We start from the raw sequence: 18,455 nt of genomic DNA on the forward strand, positions 1-18,455 counted from the left end.
TCCCCCTTACCATGGCAACAAAAAGAATAAAATACATAGGAATAAACCTACCTAAGGAGACAAAAGACCTGTATGCAGAAAACTATGACACTGATGAAGTAAATTAAAGAAGATACAAACAGATGGAGTGATATACCATGTTCTTGGATTGGAAGAACCAACATTGTGAAAGTGACTATACTACCCAAAGCTATCTACAGATTCAATGCAATCCCTATCAAACTACCAATGGCATTTTTCACAGAACTAGAACAAAAAATTTCACAATTTGTATGGAAACCCAAAAGACCCCGAATAGCCAAAGCAATCTTGAGAAAGAAAAACAGAGCTAGAGGAATCAGGCTCCCTGACTTCAGACTATACTACAGAGCTACAGTAATCAAGACAGTATGGTACTGGCACAAAAACAGAAATATAGATCAATGGAACAGGATAGAAATCCCAGAGATAAACCCATGCACATATGGTCACTTTATCTTTGATAAAGGAAGCAAGAATATACCATGGAGAAAAGAAAGCCTCTTCAATAATTAGTGCTGGGAAAACTGGACAGCTACATGTAAAAGAATGAAATTAGAACACTCCATAACACCGTATACAAAAATAAACTCAAAATGGACTAAAGACCTAAATGTAAGGCCAGTCACTATAAAACTCTTAGAAGAAAACATAGGCAGAACACTCTTTGACATAAATCACAGCATGATCCTTTTGACCCACCTCCTTGAAAAATGGAAATAAAAACAAAAATAAACAAATGGGACCTAATGAATCTTAAAAACTTTTGCACAGCAAAGGAAACCATAAAGAAGACGAAAAGACAAGCCTCAGAATGGGAGAAAACATTTGCAAACGAAGCAACTGACAAAGGATTAATCTCCAAAATATACAAACAGCTCATGCAGCTCAATGTCAAAAAAACAACCCAATCCAAAAATGGGCAGAAGACCTAAGTAGACATTTCTCCAAAGAAGATACACAAACTGCCAACAAACACATGAACGGATGCTCAACATCACTAATCATTAGAGAAATGCAAATCAAAATTACAATGAGATATCACCTCACACCAGTCAGAATGACCATCATTAAAAATCTACAAACGATAACTGCAGGAGAGGGTGTGGAGAAAAGGGAACCCTCCTGCACTGTTGGTGGGAATGTAAATTAGTATAGCCACTATGGAGAACAGTATGGAGGTTCCTTAAAAAACTAAAAATAGAACTACCATATGACCCAGCAATCCCACTACTGGGCATACACCCTGAGAAAACCATAATTCAAAAAGAGTCATGTACCACAATGTGCATTGCAGCTCTATTTACAATAGCCAGGAAATGGAAGCAACCTAAGTGTCCATAGGCAGATGAACGGATAAAGATGTGGCACATATATACAATGGAATATTACTCAGCCATAAAAATAAACGAAACTGAGTTATTTGTGGTGAAGTGGGTGGACCTAGAGTCTGTCGTACAGAGTGAAGTAAGTCAGAAAGAGAAAAACAAACACTGTATGCTAACACTTAAATATGGAATCTAAATAAAACTACCTAGGGGCAGGACAGGAATATAGACACAGATGTAGAGAATGGGCTTGAGGACACAGGGAGGGGGAAGGGTAAGCTGGGATGAAGTGAGAGAGTAGCATTGACATATATACACTACCAAATGTAAAATAGATAGCTAGTGGGAAGCACCCACTTCACACAGGGAGATCAGCTGGGTGCTTTGTGACCACCTAAAGGGGTGGGATAGGGAGGGTGTGAGGGAGGTGCCAGAGGGAGGGGATATGGGGATATATGTATACATACAGCTGATTGTTATACAGCAGAAACTAACACACCATTGTAAAGCAATTATACTCCAATAAAGATGTTAAGAAAAAAATAATAATAACCCTTCCATTGTACTGATCTAATTCAAGATTTTGGTTCTCAAATTCTGTAATTCTATAGTTAAAATACACTTCCTCTTCAGTGATTTGAAAATGACTAACATTATCTGCAATGAATGCTGAAGTCATTACGATTCAGCGACATTATGTTAAAATGTATTATTTTTAAATGTATGCTAAGTATTGAGACTGTAATTTTAAATGAATACAATTGTGTTCTCTTGGCATTTTAAAATGTATATCCATAATTAAGAAATTATGATAGAAAGAAATTGTTGAACAGAATTCCTTGAAAATGTTTCATTAAATAAAGCAAAATGTAAATGTCCAGGCACTTGGGTAGAATTGAGGTTTGAAAATTAAATAATTATTTCTTTTGTCCAACATTATTAGACCCTCTTAGAGGCTTAAATCAATACTATGTTTGTAGAAGAGGTTTACATTGAGATGCTTGACTCTGGTTCAGGGAGTTTTGCCTATGCCCCATAGATTCCTTTGAATAAGCAGCAAAATGTTCTCCTCCAGATCCCAAAGGAAAAACTTATTTCAGACATCTTTGGCATTGAATGAATTAACACTTTTGTGGACTGAATTATTAAAAAGCTAAAAGGAGTCTTGACTCACACTTTCATATAAACAGGTGAAGCTGAGAAAACATAACTGTCAATACACTTGTTGGAACTCTACACATCTGCACGAGCCTGTTTTCTGTGGACACTGGGAGAACTTGTGCACACCTCATGCGACCTGTCAGCTAGTGGAAGGAGAGAGAAAAGACTCTGTACTATTGGTAGCAACCACAAAGGAAGGAAAAATTAAAGCTGTCAGGCTTGTGCTGAGAGCTAGTCATCAGTCAGGCCCAGTCCATTTGCACTAAAGCTCCAGCTTACCCTACTGCCAGGGAACCTAGAAGTTCCAGGGTATCTGGGGACCAACCTGGGAAGGGGATTTTATTAAAGTAGGTCTTATGTACCAAAATGTTCATTGCAGCTCTATTCACAATAGCCCGGAGCAGGAAACAACCTAAATGTCCAACATCGGATGAATGGATAAAGAAGATGTGGCACATATATACAATGGAATATTACTCAGCCATAAAAAGAAACGATACTGAGCTATTTGTAATGAGGTGGATAGACCTAGAGTCTGTCATACAGAGTGAAGTAAGTCAGAAAGAGAAAGACAAATACCGTATGCTAACACATATATATGGAATTAAAAAAAAATGTCATGAAGAACCTAGGGGTAAAACAGGAATAAAGACACAGACCTACTTGAGAATGGACTTGAGGATATGGGGAGGGGGAAGTGTAAGCTGTGACAAAGCGAAAGAGAGGCATGGACATGTATACACTACCAAACGTGAGGTAGATAGATAGTGGGAAGCAGCCGCAGAGCACGGGGAGATCAGCTCGGTGCTTTGTGACCACCTGGAGGGGTGGGATGGGGAGGGTGGGAGGGAGGGAGACGCAAGAGGGAAGGGATGTGGGAACGGATGTATATGTATGACTGATTCACTTTATTATAAAGCAGAAACTAATTAAAAAAATTAAAAATATATAAATAAATAAATAAAGTAGGTCTTCTCTCCCATGAACACACAGTAAATTGTGCCACTCCTGGCAGCAGCTTCTCCATAAATCCTTCTGTGGTACCTGAAGCTATTATAGAAGCAACCCTTTGTCCTCTTGAATCTCTTAGCAATTTTGCCTTTCTTATACTAATAATAACACGAATAGGAACTAATATTCATCAAGAAATGACTATGTGTCAGATTCTGTGCAACATCCTTTCCATGAATTACCTCTACCTTCATAACAAGCATATAAAGTACTTTCTGTTGTTAACATCTTCTTTTCACAGACCAAACTAAAAGCTCAGAAAAACTAAGTAACTGTTCCATGACCACCTACTTGATGTTTATGGAGTCAGAATTTGACTTCCAGAATCCATGTTATGAGCCCATCGATTATACTGGCTGCCTCTGTTCTTCTAGGAGACAGGACCCATGTCCTGTCCATCTCTACATCCTAAGTCTTCCCTTTCTCCTGCCGCTGCAAAGGTAGAGACTTGCCCAAAATGCAATACATAGTTTTAGAATTAAAGCCCAGAAGTGAATTGGTCTTCAGTTTCACTTCTGGGTGGGGACAGCCTGGCTTGTTATTACTTCCTCATTGAGGGACATGAAAGGGTCATGTAGCAATGTGAACTATTTGGGTACAGAATTGAAAGAAAATAAATTTTCTCCATATACCTTCAGAATTATAAACCAAGTGAAAACCAAACCGTGGTTGATAGGGTAACCTAGAAAGGTCCCCTTCTCCCTCACCCTGTTTAATAAAGCAAATCTGTTTTCACTTGGCCACCCCACTGTATACACCCAGAATTCTACCATCTTCCATAAGACAACAGTAGAGAAAGGCCCTTTGATACAAGTGAGCCTTTGAAAGCAGTCGGTATGGGAAAATGTGGTTTGTACAGACAAAAGTTTCAGTCCTAAGAGGATGCCGGCAGCCGACACTCTCCCAGAGCAGACCTGAGGACACAGCCTTTTCCTTGTCCTGACGTTCATCCACACTAAGCCAGTTGTCCTTCTGTCTCTTCTGTGTATTGCAGGAAAAAATAGGATGACCAGAAGCAGAGAAAGGAGAAGAATAAAATGTGCGTCAAAAAAATGCGCGTTGGGCTTCCCTGGTGGTGCAGTGGTTGGGAGTCCGCCTGCCAATGCAGGGGACGCGGGTTCGTGCCCCGGTCTGGAAAGATCCCACATGCCACGGAGCGGCTGGGCCCGTGAGCCATGGCCACTGAGCCTACGCATCCGGAGCCTGTGCTCCACAACGGGAGAGGCCACAACAGTGAGAGGCCCACATACCGCAAAAAAAAAAAAGGGCACTGGTGAGAAATAAAACATGCTATTTTATGTTTAGGAACACGGTCCAATGTCTGAAACACTGGAAAACAGAGAAAAACGAGCACAATTCAAATTATAGATTCTTTAGCTGCTATTAAGCCAGTTCTAATGGGCTGCACGGGTGTGTGTGTGTTGGGGTGGGCGACACAGACGGGGGAGGTGAAAGCTGAGATAAAGGGAAGAAAAAAATGGGGTCAGTGAGTTTCCAGGCTCTGCAGCAGAGAGGTTTGGCAGCCTTGGCTCCTAAGGAAGCCAGGCCTTGTGATTCATCACAGACCAGATTCCTGCTGACTTCAAAGAGAGATGTTCACGAGAAGATGCCAGCTTTCAGGAGGGAGGAAAGTCTGGCCAAGTAATTGTCATGAACCCTTAAAATGTAGGCTCCTCATCTTGAGATGATATTAAACTCTGGTTAGTGTAGTAGTCATAAGCCTAGCAAAGAATGAGAAAGAGAACATAATGGTCTCAAGCTGAGACATCTCTCTCTTTCCCTCTCTGTCTCCCTGCTTTTCTATTGTTGATGATGACATTGTTGTTTATCTTAACATGTCTGCAAACCCTGAGTTTTGGGAAAAGACAGCATGGATGTAATTATTTTGATCTTTCTGTCAAAAATCAGGACAAAATGAAAACCTCATTCAATCAGAAAACGATAAAGGGGCTTGACCTTATGATTTGCTAGCCATCTGGTAGTGCGTCTACAATCAAATGCCAGGTGAGGCCATGCAGAAAGAGCAAAAGCCATTTCCAGTGTCTGTGTCCTTATCACACACCTCCTCATACAGTAGAAAGTGCTTGGGAGACTTTGGGGGGAGACCCTGACAATACAGAATAGTAAAAGTTACACTTCCTACTTTTAAGGAGCTTCGAATCTAATTATGGAGATTGACAGACAGAAGCAGCAAAACAGAGTTGCAAAGTCTGTGGGTTCTGAAGACATCCAGATGGGCCCACAGACTAAAGAGGGCTTATTTCCACTTGAAATTTTATTTTATGTTTCATTTTGTTCACTGCCTCCAATTTCCTTACCTTTATGGTTTAGATGAAAATCGAAGAGCTCAGTTTTAGGCACATGAAGAGTTTGAGGTGACGACTGGAAAATGAGAAGGAACGTAACCTAAGTCAGAGCATGAGGTAGAGATTTTTTTTTTTTTTTAGAAGATGTTGGGGGTAGGAGTTTATTAATTAATTTATTTTTATTTATTTTTGCTGTGTTGGGTCTTCGTTTCCGTGCAAGGGTTTTCTCTAGTTGTGGCAAGTGGGGGCCACTCTTCATCGCAGTGCGCGGGCCTCTCACCATCGTGGCCTCTCCCGTTGCGGAGCATAGGCTCCAGACGCGCAGGCTCAGCAGTTGTGGTTCACGGGCCCAGCCACTCCGCGGCATGTGGGATCCTCAAAGCCCAGGGCTCGAACCCGTGTCCCCTGCATTAGCAGGCAGACTCTCAACCACTGCGTCACCAGGGAAGCCCTGAGGTAGAGATTTGAAAGTCGTCTGGAAAGAGGTGATGGTCAAAGCTTTAGGGCATCTTTGAGAAAGTGAGGGGAAGAGAGGGCTGAGGAGAGCTTTCATATAAGTAACAGGAGGCCAAGCATAACCAGTGTGAAGACGGCAGGGTAGGAGGAGGACCAGAACAGTGGTGTCTGGTGAACCAAAGGAGATAAGTATTTCTCAGGCCAGAGGAGGCCAGGGCTCACTATTATAATCACTCTGTAAAATCCATGAAGGCAGGGACCACACTTGTCTGGCTCATTGCTATTCCCAGGGCCTAGTACAGTCCATGCCACAAACTAGATACTCACTGATATTCACTTAATTAAGAAGATTATTGGGATCCAGACTTCAGCTCAAAGCCTCTGTTCAAAGACAGTAGAAAAGGATGCCCTTCTCTCAAGCAACTTGTTTTGTGACTAGTAACGTGTCTGGTGCCAAGTAAAGTCAACTCCATTTATAAGGCAAAGATAAGTAAGAGCGGGGTAGTTCAGTTTCAAGTTGATATGGATTTGTCTGAAGTGTAAAGTTTTAAAAAGCGATAATTTTCACAGACTCCAGATATGAAACTCAGTCTCACTCAGTCTTCGAAAGTGCTGAGAGGAACGCTCTTGCACTGTTGGTGGGGATGTAAATTGGTATAGCCACTATGGAGAACAGTATGGAGGTTCCTTAAAAAACTAAAAATAGAACTACCATATGACCCAGCAATCCCACTACTGGGCATATACCCTGAGAAAACCATAATTCAAAAAGAGTCATGTACTACAATGTTCATTGCAGCACTATTTACAATAGCCAGGACATGGAAGCAACCTAAGTGTCCATCGACAGATGAATGGATAAAGATGTGGCACATACACACAATGGAATATTACTCAGCCATAAAAAGAAACGAAATTGAATTATTTGTAGTGAGGTGGATGGACCTAGAGTCTGTCATACAGAGTGAAGTAAGTCAGAAAGAGAAAAACAAATATTGTATGCTAACACATAAATATGGCATCTAAAAAAAAATGGTTCTGATGAACCTAGGGGCAGGACAGGAATAAAGATGCAGACGTAGAGAATGGACTTGAGGACACGGGGAGGAGGAAGGGTAAGCTGGGACGAAGTGAGAGAGTAGCATTGACATATGTTCATTACCAAATGTAAAACAGATAGCTAGTGGGAAGCAGCTACATGGCACAGGGAGATCAGCTCGGTGCTTTGCGACCACCTGGAGGGGTAGGATAAGGAGGGTGGGAGGGAGATGCAAGAGGGAGGGGATATGGGGCTATACATATGCATATAGCTGATTTATTTTGTTATACAGCAGAAACTAACACAACACTGTAAAGCAATTATACTCCAATAAAGATGTTAAAAATAAATAAATAAATAAAACGATGAAAAAGGAAAGAAAGTGCTGAGAAAGTTCTACATTTGGAAAGGTCGCAATGGGGTGAAGCAAGTCAGGGAAGGCTACGAGTTTTCAATTTTGCCTTATGTGAGAAGTGGGATTTGGATTGTCAAAGTGGAGCAAGAGGGTCCTTCCAGAGGGGCAGTTTGATGACAGGGTGGGGAGAGGGTGTGGGGAGGCCAACTGCCAGGAAGTCAGCAAAAGCAAAGGGCAAAGACAATACACCATCAAAGAGGGAGTGGGGTCAGTTGACAGAGGGGTAAGACTGGTGGTCCAACCCAGCTCTAACATATACTGGCATGCGATACTCAGGCAAGTTACTTAAATTCACCACGTCTAAAGTTCTCAACCTGTAAAATGAGGATAATCTTAAATAGTAAGATATTAGGATCAAATGAGATTGTGCATAAAGCACTTTCTAGTGCAGTTAAACTCTTGATAAATGTTAGTAATGTGTCAATCATTGGGCTGAGAGAGGAAACGCTGTTTTTGAAGAAATTGTCCAATGCTTTATCCTTTATCATTGTGGTTTATGAACTTTCACTATACTGACAAACATGAAAAGATAGGAAATTCTATTTTGCATGAGGGCTAGACTAGTATCTAAGGAAAAGAAAGCAAAATGAAGAGATGCAATCCCACAGTGTAGGGAAGCCCCAAGGGAAAGCAAGGGAGGGATATTTTCCAATTCCATCTAATGTCTACTTTGTTAATAAGGCCACAAAGAGGTAGATGGGCAGAGATGGGAGACATGAAGTCATAATAAGAGGGAACTGTGAGAGAGGTAGGAAAGGTGAGGTGGGGAAAAGGGTAGGAAAAACTTAGGCAAGGTATTTTAGACCCTTTCAGAAAGAGTCCCAGAACCAGATAATATATGTTCTAGTCTGTGCTCTAGTGTATGCAAAGGTTTCCAATTGGTCCTATACTAAAAAAAAAAAAAAAAAAAAGCAAGAGGCAAACTCTCATTCACTAAAAAGGATGTAGATATCAAGATATTGTGCAAAGAGCATAGGCTTTAGAGTCAGACAGACCTGGGTCCCTTACTTGCTTTGAGAATTTGATCAAGGTACCTGCTTATGTGAATAAGAAAAGAATGAATATATGTATATGTATAACTGAATCACTTTGCTGTACACCTTAAACTAACACAACATTGTAAATCAACTATACTGCAATACAATAAAAGTAAATAAATCAAAATTTTAAAAAAGTTAGTCTTTCCTCGTAGATGTGGGTAGAATTAAATGAGATAATATATGTAAAAGGGTCTGATGCATAGCGAATGCTCAGTTAGCTAGTATGTGCTGGCTCAGGAAGAGGGCAGCACACTGTTAAATGTAAGAAGCAATTGTTTGGTTCATATCCCAGCTCTACAATTTACTCACTATGTGACAAGTGCAAGATCCTTAACCACTTGGGGCCTCACTTTATTGCCCCTATATGATGGGTATTAGAAAGACCTATCTCTCGGGATTTTTATTAGCATTAAATGACATGATATTTATAAAACCCTTAGAATAGTACCTGGCTCATATTAAATGCTCTAAATGTGTTAGATATTATCATTAAAAGGTAATCAAAAGCTGCACGTGTACTAAGTTTAACATAAAAAAATTTTTACATGGGAGATCCAATGTGGGTTTTTTGGGTTTTTTTTTCTTTTGAGAAGGGGAAAGTAAGACATAAAAGGCAGAGTATGTGGCACCGAACTGTAAGATACATGTCCCCATGACAGAAATAAAGAAGGCAGAGATTCACTGAGGGGGGAATTTATGGACATTTATGGTCATATTATTCTGATTGGCTGAGAGGATCAGCAGGCTTCTTGCCAGTTTTCTTTCTGTTCATGGAAATAAAAGCTCAGTGTGTTTGAAAATGAACTAAGTTTTTTTTTTTCCCTTCTTTCTCTTGATAGGAAGGATTTATTTATGTAGTCAGGGCAGACTTGTTTCTGCTAGGTGAAAATTTGGCCTAGGGAGTATAAGAATAAGCTAAATGGAAACCGGATAAAAATATGTTTATTATGACATTATTTGGTTTGTTGACTTCCCTACATTCCCTACCTAATACCATAAAAGAAATCCTCAAATAATAATACAGCTGGTCAAAATGTTAAAAGTGAAGTCAGCTTGTTTGTATCTGTATGAGATCAGACAACTGGACTGATGGCTGGTTTTCCTGAGCTGATTATCTTGCCAACCCAAGGGTCCTCTCCAGCTGTGCCAACTACATCTTGTGGGAGCTTGTGAGAAATGCAGAATCTCATGCTTCTCTTCAGACCTACTGCATCAGAATCTGAACTTTAATAAAATCACCAGGAGATTTATCTCCATATGAAGGTTTGGAAAGCATTGAGTTAGAGTGTGGAGTTATGGCCACACAACCTTAATCATTACAGTCTTCATTTCAATCCAATTGACATGGACAAAAGCTATGATTCTTAGAAGGGGCGAATGGATATAAAGACAGCAAAATTTCTTACTTGATAGAATTGCTCAGTGCAATAAAGAGTACCCTTAGCTCATGAAGTCTTAGGAAATAAAGCCTGAAATTGAAGAAAATAAAATGATAAAAGTATGACATTAATCAACAGGAAACCATGCGTTCAACAGAACCACAAAACAATCAGGTTCTGTACTTGCTTAGAGAGTTTATGTCTTGATCATAAGGCCATTGATGTAACTTGTTTGAAGAGGAAGTAGATTCAGCATGGACTTCAGAACTTCACCTAGGCTACCACATAACCGTGTGACTTTGGGTAAGTTGTTATAACAAGTTTCTTATCTATGAAATGGGATGGTAACAGGACCTACTTCATGGGGTAGTTATGAGGCTTACATGAGTTAATAGGAAGGCGAAGAACACACAAATGTCTGTGTTAAGATTAGTTATTATTAAGCATTAGACATTACTATTAACATCTGTTTATGTATAGTTGATTCACTTTGTTATACAGCAGAAACTAACACACCATTGTAAAGCAATTATACTCCAATAAAGATGTTAAAAAAATCTAATTAATATTATTGGATATTATTATGAATAATATCTTAGTTTTGTTGGATTTCACATTCCTTTCTCCTTAAACAATTCTCCCCAACATATTTTCATGGTTTAAATAAATATAAGTTTGAAGAAAAATTTTAAAGCCCCTTGGATGACTTGGAAATTCCAAGATTTCAAAGCCAGGTGAGTGGGCGATGCCTGCTTTGTATCTTTGCTCAGTCTCAGCCTCTCCAAACCCAGCAGACTCATACCCACTACAACACTTGGGAGAGTCTTCTAGAGAACCATCTTTCCTAGAAGGTGGTGTGTATATGGGAGGAGAGGATGCTTAGAAATTTAAAACAATTTTAAATCATATATCAATGACACCCTCCCTTTTTGGGCATTTCTCCTTATGGGTTTGAACAACTTTGTAATAATCACTGAGGCACATCACAAAGCAAGTTATTAAGATCTTTGTTCTTTGTCAATACCCATTTGGTGGACTTGAACCAACAAATGAACCACAGACATAGCACAAACTGGGCATGCAATTTGCATTTAGTTCTTCATGAAACCTTTGGGCCTGTCTAAATGGTCAAGTCACATATGAAGAGAGAGACCTGATCAGAGCCAACAATAGATGATCATGAAAACGAGGAGCCTGAACCAATGATTTCTTTTCCAAAAAGTTTAAAATATACTGTTTCCTTTGTGGAGAAGCCAAGATGAGGGGCTGCAGGCAATGTTTATGCTCTCTGACCTGGTGAAGAAGGAAAAGCAGTACAGATAAATAAAAGGGCACCAATGTTGGTAACTTTGGGCCAAGGCCACATAGGTTGTTACCTACGAAAGGTGTTGGTGATCCACGTAGTCTTGAGAGGACATTTGCACACTGCAAAAAATTAAAATAATATTACAAAATACAAGACCAACTCCCAGACAAATCATTATCACTGCAAGCGCTTAGGTTCGCCAGGTGAGAAAACTGAGGCTGAACGAGGTTAAATATTATGCAAAGCTTCTCACAGCTAGTGAAGTAACTGAACTAGGATTTAAATCCACGGGTCTATCCTCCTGACTCTTCTGTATTAGTTGACTAAGGCCATCTTCTGCAGAAAACCATCTACTTCTTCCTTCTCTCCAGGTGCTCTGTGCTCTAAATTAGACTCCTGTTCCCCTAACATCTCTCCTCTAATACCTCACTCTGCATTTTCTCTCTAGCTTTACAGGACTTGCTGTAAAGCTCCCCTCTTCCGCATCCATCATCTCCCTTGACCTGTCACTCAGCCTGTTCTAATAGGGAAAGGTTTGTGCCCTGGTGGAGGGTTGCCCCCAATCACACTCCTCCAGCACTAGATGGGGCTTAACAGGCAATGACTGTCCCTAACCCCATGCTGCTCTGACATCTCTTGCTGTTGACAGTACCTAGAGATGGGCCTGAGGTCCAGGTTTGCTGGTCTTTTCTCTGGCTGTCATTTTGGAGGCAGAGAGGAAGGCTAAAGCAGAGACTTTCATGTCTTAGGTCAACCTTTCCAGAAGTGTAGTGGTACCCTTACCACAGGTGGTTTCGGAAACATTTTTAGTGGTATGCAGGCAAATATTTTGTTTCAATGGTTGTGTATTTATTTTTATGGATACCTTCTATCTTTGGTAAGGAATGCTGATTTTCCATTTATAGTTACAAAGTAATGCTTTGTTTTTAAAAATAAATGACTTAAGAAGCAAAGCAAGTTGACTTAAAATATATATATTAGTTAAATGAAAGTACAAGTGGACCAGAGATATGGCAAAATGTAGACTGAGGCTTAAGAAATATAGCCTTAAAATAAGCCTTAACTCTCATCTGCCCCAGATTAGCACTTCTTGAAAAGTGGTCCCTACCTTTTCGTGTGTCGGTTCTGAACACCTTGGGTGGGCCCACTTTTCGTGTGTGGATTCATAGAAAATCTGTGCTTTCAGGGCACTGAGGGGAGGAATGCCCAACTGGATTACAAAATCAGGCCCTACAGAAGAGCTGTTTTCTCCAACTACTTGCTGCTCAGGGTGCTCTCTTGGTCCTAGCCACTACAGTCTAAATGCTTTCTAATCCATTGTCTTTTTCAAGTTCTTGCTCAAGAGGTAGGTTAATATACCAGTTTTCACGGTGGAAGACATTGGGAGATTGAGTAACTTGCTCCACATCCCAGGGCCAAGCTTTCCAGCCTCTGTCAAGCACTTTTCCTTGGAGAAAAAGGAAAAGTACCTTTCTGTACCTTCAGGCCCATGAGCACACTCATATAGGAAAGTGGAAAGTGGTTGTAAGCTACTAAACTTGTCTTTCTTTCTACCTGAACTGTGACCCCAATTAGCAACCTGTCCTGTGACGGCACCTCATTTAGGAAGAGCAGTGCCAAAGTAGTAAGTAGTATTTATTGAGTGTGCTAGGTGCTTTGTATATATCATTTCTTTAACCCTGAGAGAAATCAGATGTTCTTTGGGAGATGAAAATGTCTCAATGATCAGGTTCACAGATTACATATCCAAATCAAAACATTCCCTCTCCTTTCTTCCATTTCCCAAGAACTCAAATATATTTCTATTCATGGATGGAAACAGTATTCAATTTTCTTCATCACTTGGCTGATGTGGTATCTGGTGCCCTCTAGCTATAGAAAAATTCTTTGGTAGAAGTGATGTCCCTAGATCTTCGGTCATCTCTCCAGGCTTGTTTAGGCCTTTATCCTTACTTGAGCCTGAAACTGCAACAGTCCATTTGTAACAACTAATTTTGATAACAGAGAATTTCTTACACTGATTATAAGCTCTGATGACATAGTAGTTAAGATTCTTTTAGCTGTAAGAATCTGGCTTAAGCAAACACTGAGAATGTACTGAGCCAGGTAACTGTGGGTAGCCTAGGTTTCGATTTCAGGACTAAATCAATCCAGGACTCAGGCGACACTACTAGGCTCAGCCTCTCAGTGTGGTTTTCTCTCAGCGTGGGTTGACTCTGTCTCCAGCCCTGGCAGGAACGACCTCACCAGTTCCACACTTCAAATATTCCCACTTCAAATGCAGTGGAGAAAAAAAAAAGAGTTTGTGTCCCACTGTTTCCAGGAAAGCTCACAACAGAATGTGATATGCTGGTTGCCTTAACCAAGTGGGATTCCCTGTCCTCCTCTCCCCTCACTACATACACACACAGGCCCTGGGATTGGTGTCAATGCCACTGTGATGGTTAATCCTGTGTTGACACATAGGATTATGTGTCACTTTGACTAGGCCACAGTACCCAAACATTTGGTACTATCTGAGGTGTTTCTAGGTGTATTTCTTGAATGGGATTAATATTTAAATCAATAGACTTTGAGTAAAGCAGTTGCCCTCCATAGTGTGGGTAGGCCTCATCTAGTCAATTGAAGGCCTTAAGAAAAGGACTGACCTCTCTTGAGAGAAAGGGAATTCTGCCAACAGATGGTCTTTGGATGAGAGCTGTAATTCTTCCCTGGGTTTCCAGCCTGCTTAGCCTTCCCTGCACATTTTGGATTTGCCAGCCTACATAATCAAATAAAACAATGCCTTACATCTTTCTCTCTCTATATATATATACATAGGTCTATCTATCTATCCATAGGTAGATAGATAAATAGATAGATCTAGCTATATAGATCTTGATATCTGTCTGTATATATCCTATTGGGTTTGTTTTTCTAGAGAATCCTAATACAACCACCTACATCAAATAGCTAAGAAGAGGGAAGAGGAACAAAGGCAACTTAGAGATGCTATTACCAGGAAGAAGGGGAAAAGATGTAGGATGAACAATCATGAATGTGCACTGCAGGTGGGGATTATTAAAATCAATTTGTTGCCATTTAGTAAGAGCAATTTTTTGATAACAATTTTTAAAACATTCGTGGAGAAGAAATAAAAGTAGTCTTGATGGTCAAAAGGTATTGGGGGTTTTCTTCCTCCCAGCTTTTTAAAATAGGCAGATGTGTGTTTAAATGTTATTCAGAATGAAATGTTCAATGGCAAGGATATCTTTAGAGTAGAAGAACAGGCTTTAGCTCATATGGTGTAGTTTCAGTAAAATCAGGACGGTTGTCCAAAGCATCTCCCACATCTGGTAGAATGCCGGAAATTCTGTTATTAAAACTGTATTTCTTTGCCCTTGAAGGCTTGGAGGCCCGTAGGAACGCTTTGTTAAATAAAAATAACCATTAGAGATGTCTGAACTGTTTCTCCCAGAACACCAGCGTTCCTAAGGTGGTCATTCAGAAGGTGTTCTTCAAAGGACTCCATAAAGAAGACAAAGAAGGCTGGGGAACAGTATATATCATAGCCCCGTCTTAGACAGTCACAGTGCATATTAGCATATTGAAGGCTCTGAGAAGTCTTGGATTAAGAGAACTGTTTAAATGAACCCAGAATTTTCTAAAATCATTTGATCATGAAACACATTTCTCCCCACAAAGCATCTATAACTATTTCATTGAACTTGAGGGTAATTGGGTGGAGGGGGGCGGAGCGGGTTAGAAAGAGCAGGGCCTCAGGAACAAGAATATCTAAGTTTAATTCCTGGATCTGCCATTTATTAACTAACCAAATTGCCAATGTTGCTTAAACTTTTTTGGCTACAATTCTTTATTTATAAAGTAAGTTTAATAATCACCTACCTCACTGGGTTAAAATGGTAAATATTAAGTAAGGAAGACCCATTTGTAAAAGTTGCTGGCTCATGATTCACTCTCATGAGATGCTGATTTTGTCAACTGTTCTCTCTGTCTCTCTCTCTCTTTCTCACTATCCTCCCTCCCTTCCTCCCTCCTTTCTTCCCTTCCTTCCTTTTATGATTCTTTTTTAATTTCAATAAACTTTTAAATTTCAGAAGTGTTAGGTTTACGGAAAAGTTGCAAAGATAATACACAGTCTCTCCACATCCCACACACCCCCCCAACTTCCTGGCTTCAGCCCCCCACCATTCACTTCTTTTTGTGTCTGTTTTGGGCTGGGAACTGTAGGAACTGGACTGGCCAGCCAGGGTCTTCTTCACAGCACTATCAATCTGCAGGGAGATGAAGCAGAGACAGGTAAATCCATACCTACAAGACTGGGCCATGAGAGCAGTGCAAAACACCAAGTGAGTGAAAGCATTTAGGAGGGTGACCTCACCCAGACTTGGGAGCCTGGAAAGGCTACCAGAAGAAAATGTCCACAGAGAGGGAGCCTGATGGATGAGGAATGAGCCAGGCAAAGGGAGGGAAAGGAGAGTGTTCCTAATAGGATACAGCCAACTGGGAAGGAAGAAGAGTACCAGAGTGAGGGTGTAAAGCTTAGTGAAGGACGCTGAGGAAATACCGCTTCACCGGTGCCCAGCCTAGGAACTACTTTCAGAGTCATGCTCGTTGATGATGTCATTATACAAACTTTCTTCTGTAAAATTCTTGCAGAACTGGCTAAACAGACAGATCAACTTTTCCAAAACAATAGTGACTTCGAGCTGTTAACCAAAGCACTAAAGTACTACTTTTTTTTTTTTTTTTTAAGAAAATTGGCCAGGAAATAATGAGTAACAAAGGAGAGGAAGTAATTGTGAACTTCTAACACAGCTGGAGCTGTGTGATTTGTCTTGGGAGTTAGCTTTGTACTCCTCTTGAGAAATAAAAGGTAAGGGGTCCGTCCTCTTCGGAATCCCCATAGCACAATATCTGAAACCTTTCGTTCGGTAACTCTCACTACATACACTAGTCCGGGGACTCCTGTGAGCCTCTCAGGTCACCACCACAACATGTGGAGCTGAGGGGAGACTGGGTCTTTTCTGAGAATCCCAGCAGTTAGCCGAGGCTCCTGCACGGAGGCAGGATGTCTGCGCTCTGGACCCCAGTCCTCCCCAGCCTTCCCAGTTTAAACTGCGGAAGAGTTTAGAAAGGACATCAAGCCCGCTCTCAAGATCCTCACCTGAGCTAGGCATGCCAGACGACTGCGGAAACGCCCGCAACGGGGAATGCCCGTTTGTGCAACAAACCCTGGCTCTTTCCCTACTCCCGGCTCCACACCCCCGTCACCGCCCCCCCCACCCCGCCCCGTGCGCGCGCAAGCTGAATTGCAGAATCGAAGGCGCCCTCCCCCACCCAGGCGTTCCCCAGCAAAGCTTCCTCCTCTAACCTCGGCTCCCCACCCCGCCCCCGGGCCCGGGGACCTTTCTTTAAGTCTTTTCGGGTCTCTCAGAAGAGACATGCAGGTGCTTGGAGACGCTACTGGAGAAGGAGAAAAGCGCTACCGGAGTAACTGTGCATGAGCGCCCCGGGGCGGGTCCCGGCGGGAACACTCTCCCAGGCTGGCTGGAGCGCCGGGAGGAGCCCGGCGGGGCTGTCACTTCCCACGGGGTGTGTGACCCGCTCGGGTGCCAGTTGGAGAGGCTTCTTCACTTTGGCGATTGCTCCACAGCCATGTCCAAGATCTGGGTTCTCTGGCCACTGGTGAGTCTTCTGCCCGGGCGGGGGCCTCTCCCAGCTCGGCCACTGGGCGGGCGCGGTGAGGGCGGGCGCCGGACTAGCTCCTCCGGGGGCGGCAGGGGGATGCGCGCGTGGGCGGCGGGCTTGTCCGGCCTCTGACAGACAGGCTGGCTCACCAGGGCTGCCAGGACTTTCCCCGAGGGCGGGATCTCAGGAAACCAGGGAAGTCGTTTTTCTTGGGGCTGGATATAGAGCGGTAAGCCCGCGGGGCAGGCGGAACAGCTCCGAGTGCTCCCCGGGGACGCTGTCCGCGGCCCAGAGAGGGGTGGGCGCGGGGGGCGGGCCGGGGCCTGCGGGGTTTGAGGGTCGCTGGAGGGGCCGGAGACAGGAGGGGATCTTCTGGACAAGTCCTTACAAGTCACGCCGAAGCACCGCTTCTGTGCTGGTGGATGTGCGCGCCGCGGGGCGGTGAGAACCTGCACTCCCTGAACTGGTAATACAAGTTTCCCAGCAGTTCCCAACTTTAGGGAATAAATCAGCCCCGAGGCGGTGGTTAAACCTGAGGCTTTGGACTGAACCGTTTCTTTCTTGAAAAAGTTATCTTGGGGCTGAATGCGCCTTAAGAGACTTGTTTACCTTCTTATCACTTCACAGAAAAAGAAACTGTTTTGTTTCCCTTCCGGTAATCCCTCTCCTTAAGACCGTGAGTCATTATCTCAGGTTTGGTCTTTTTTTTTTTTTTTTTTTTTAATTTTCTTCTCTCCATTTTCTTTCTTGTTATCTTTCGTTGCTTGCTGAACTCCGGGGCGGTAGGGAACCTGGGCCTCACTGCTCAGGCGGTGGTACCCGCTGCCACCGCGCACGCGCTGAGGAGCCTGTACTTGGCCTAGAAGCCTAAGCAGCGGCCACCTCGTTTGGAGAGTCCCTACCTCAGCAATGCCAGCTTGGTGATGGCTGCTCGAAGACACTTGGCCTCCAGAGGTTCATGTGAGTTCCGAATTCTCTGAAAGCCAACGGTTTCTTATTTTGTTGGACCCCATCAAAGTGCCAGGCACTGTGATCAGAATGTCTGCGAATGGGATCTCAGTTCATTAGCAGCTGCGCAGTAAGGAAGATGTCCTCATCTCCATTTTACAGATGGTGAAATGGGGTTCAGAAAGCTTAAGTAATCAGACCATGGCGAAATGGGGTTCAGAAAGCTTAAGTAATCAGACCGAGTCCAAACAGTAAGCGGCAGGGCTGGGATTTAATTTAGATCCAGTTCCAAAGCCCAGGCGGTTCGTTGATTGCACCTGATGTCCAGATGACACCAAGAGTTGAAAGGAAAAAAAG

The 18,455-nt window shown here is 42.4% G+C and overlaps 1 protein-coding gene across 1 annotated transcript in view; it reads left to right on the forward strand.

The window, feature by feature from the left end:
- Window positions 1-17,117: 17,117 nt before the first annotated feature.
- FAS (Fas cell surface death receptor) overlaps window positions 17,118-18,455 on the forward strand; it is a gene marked incomplete at both ends in the record, with an annotated part of 28,612 nt that continues 27,274 nt past the window's right edge. Inside the window, one exon of the mRNA XM_079699164.1 lies at window positions 17,118-17,147. Coding sequence (XP_079555290.1) covers window positions 17,118-17,147 — 30 coding nt within the window. The remainder of the gene's footprint in view (window positions 17,148-18,455) is intronic.

This window comes from Hyperoodon ampullatus, assembly GCF_949752795.1.
Source record: "Hyperoodon ampullatus genome assembly, chromosome: 1".
Lineage (NCBI taxonomy): Eukaryota > Metazoa > Chordata > Mammalia > Artiodactyla > Ziphiidae > Hyperoodon > Hyperoodon ampullatus.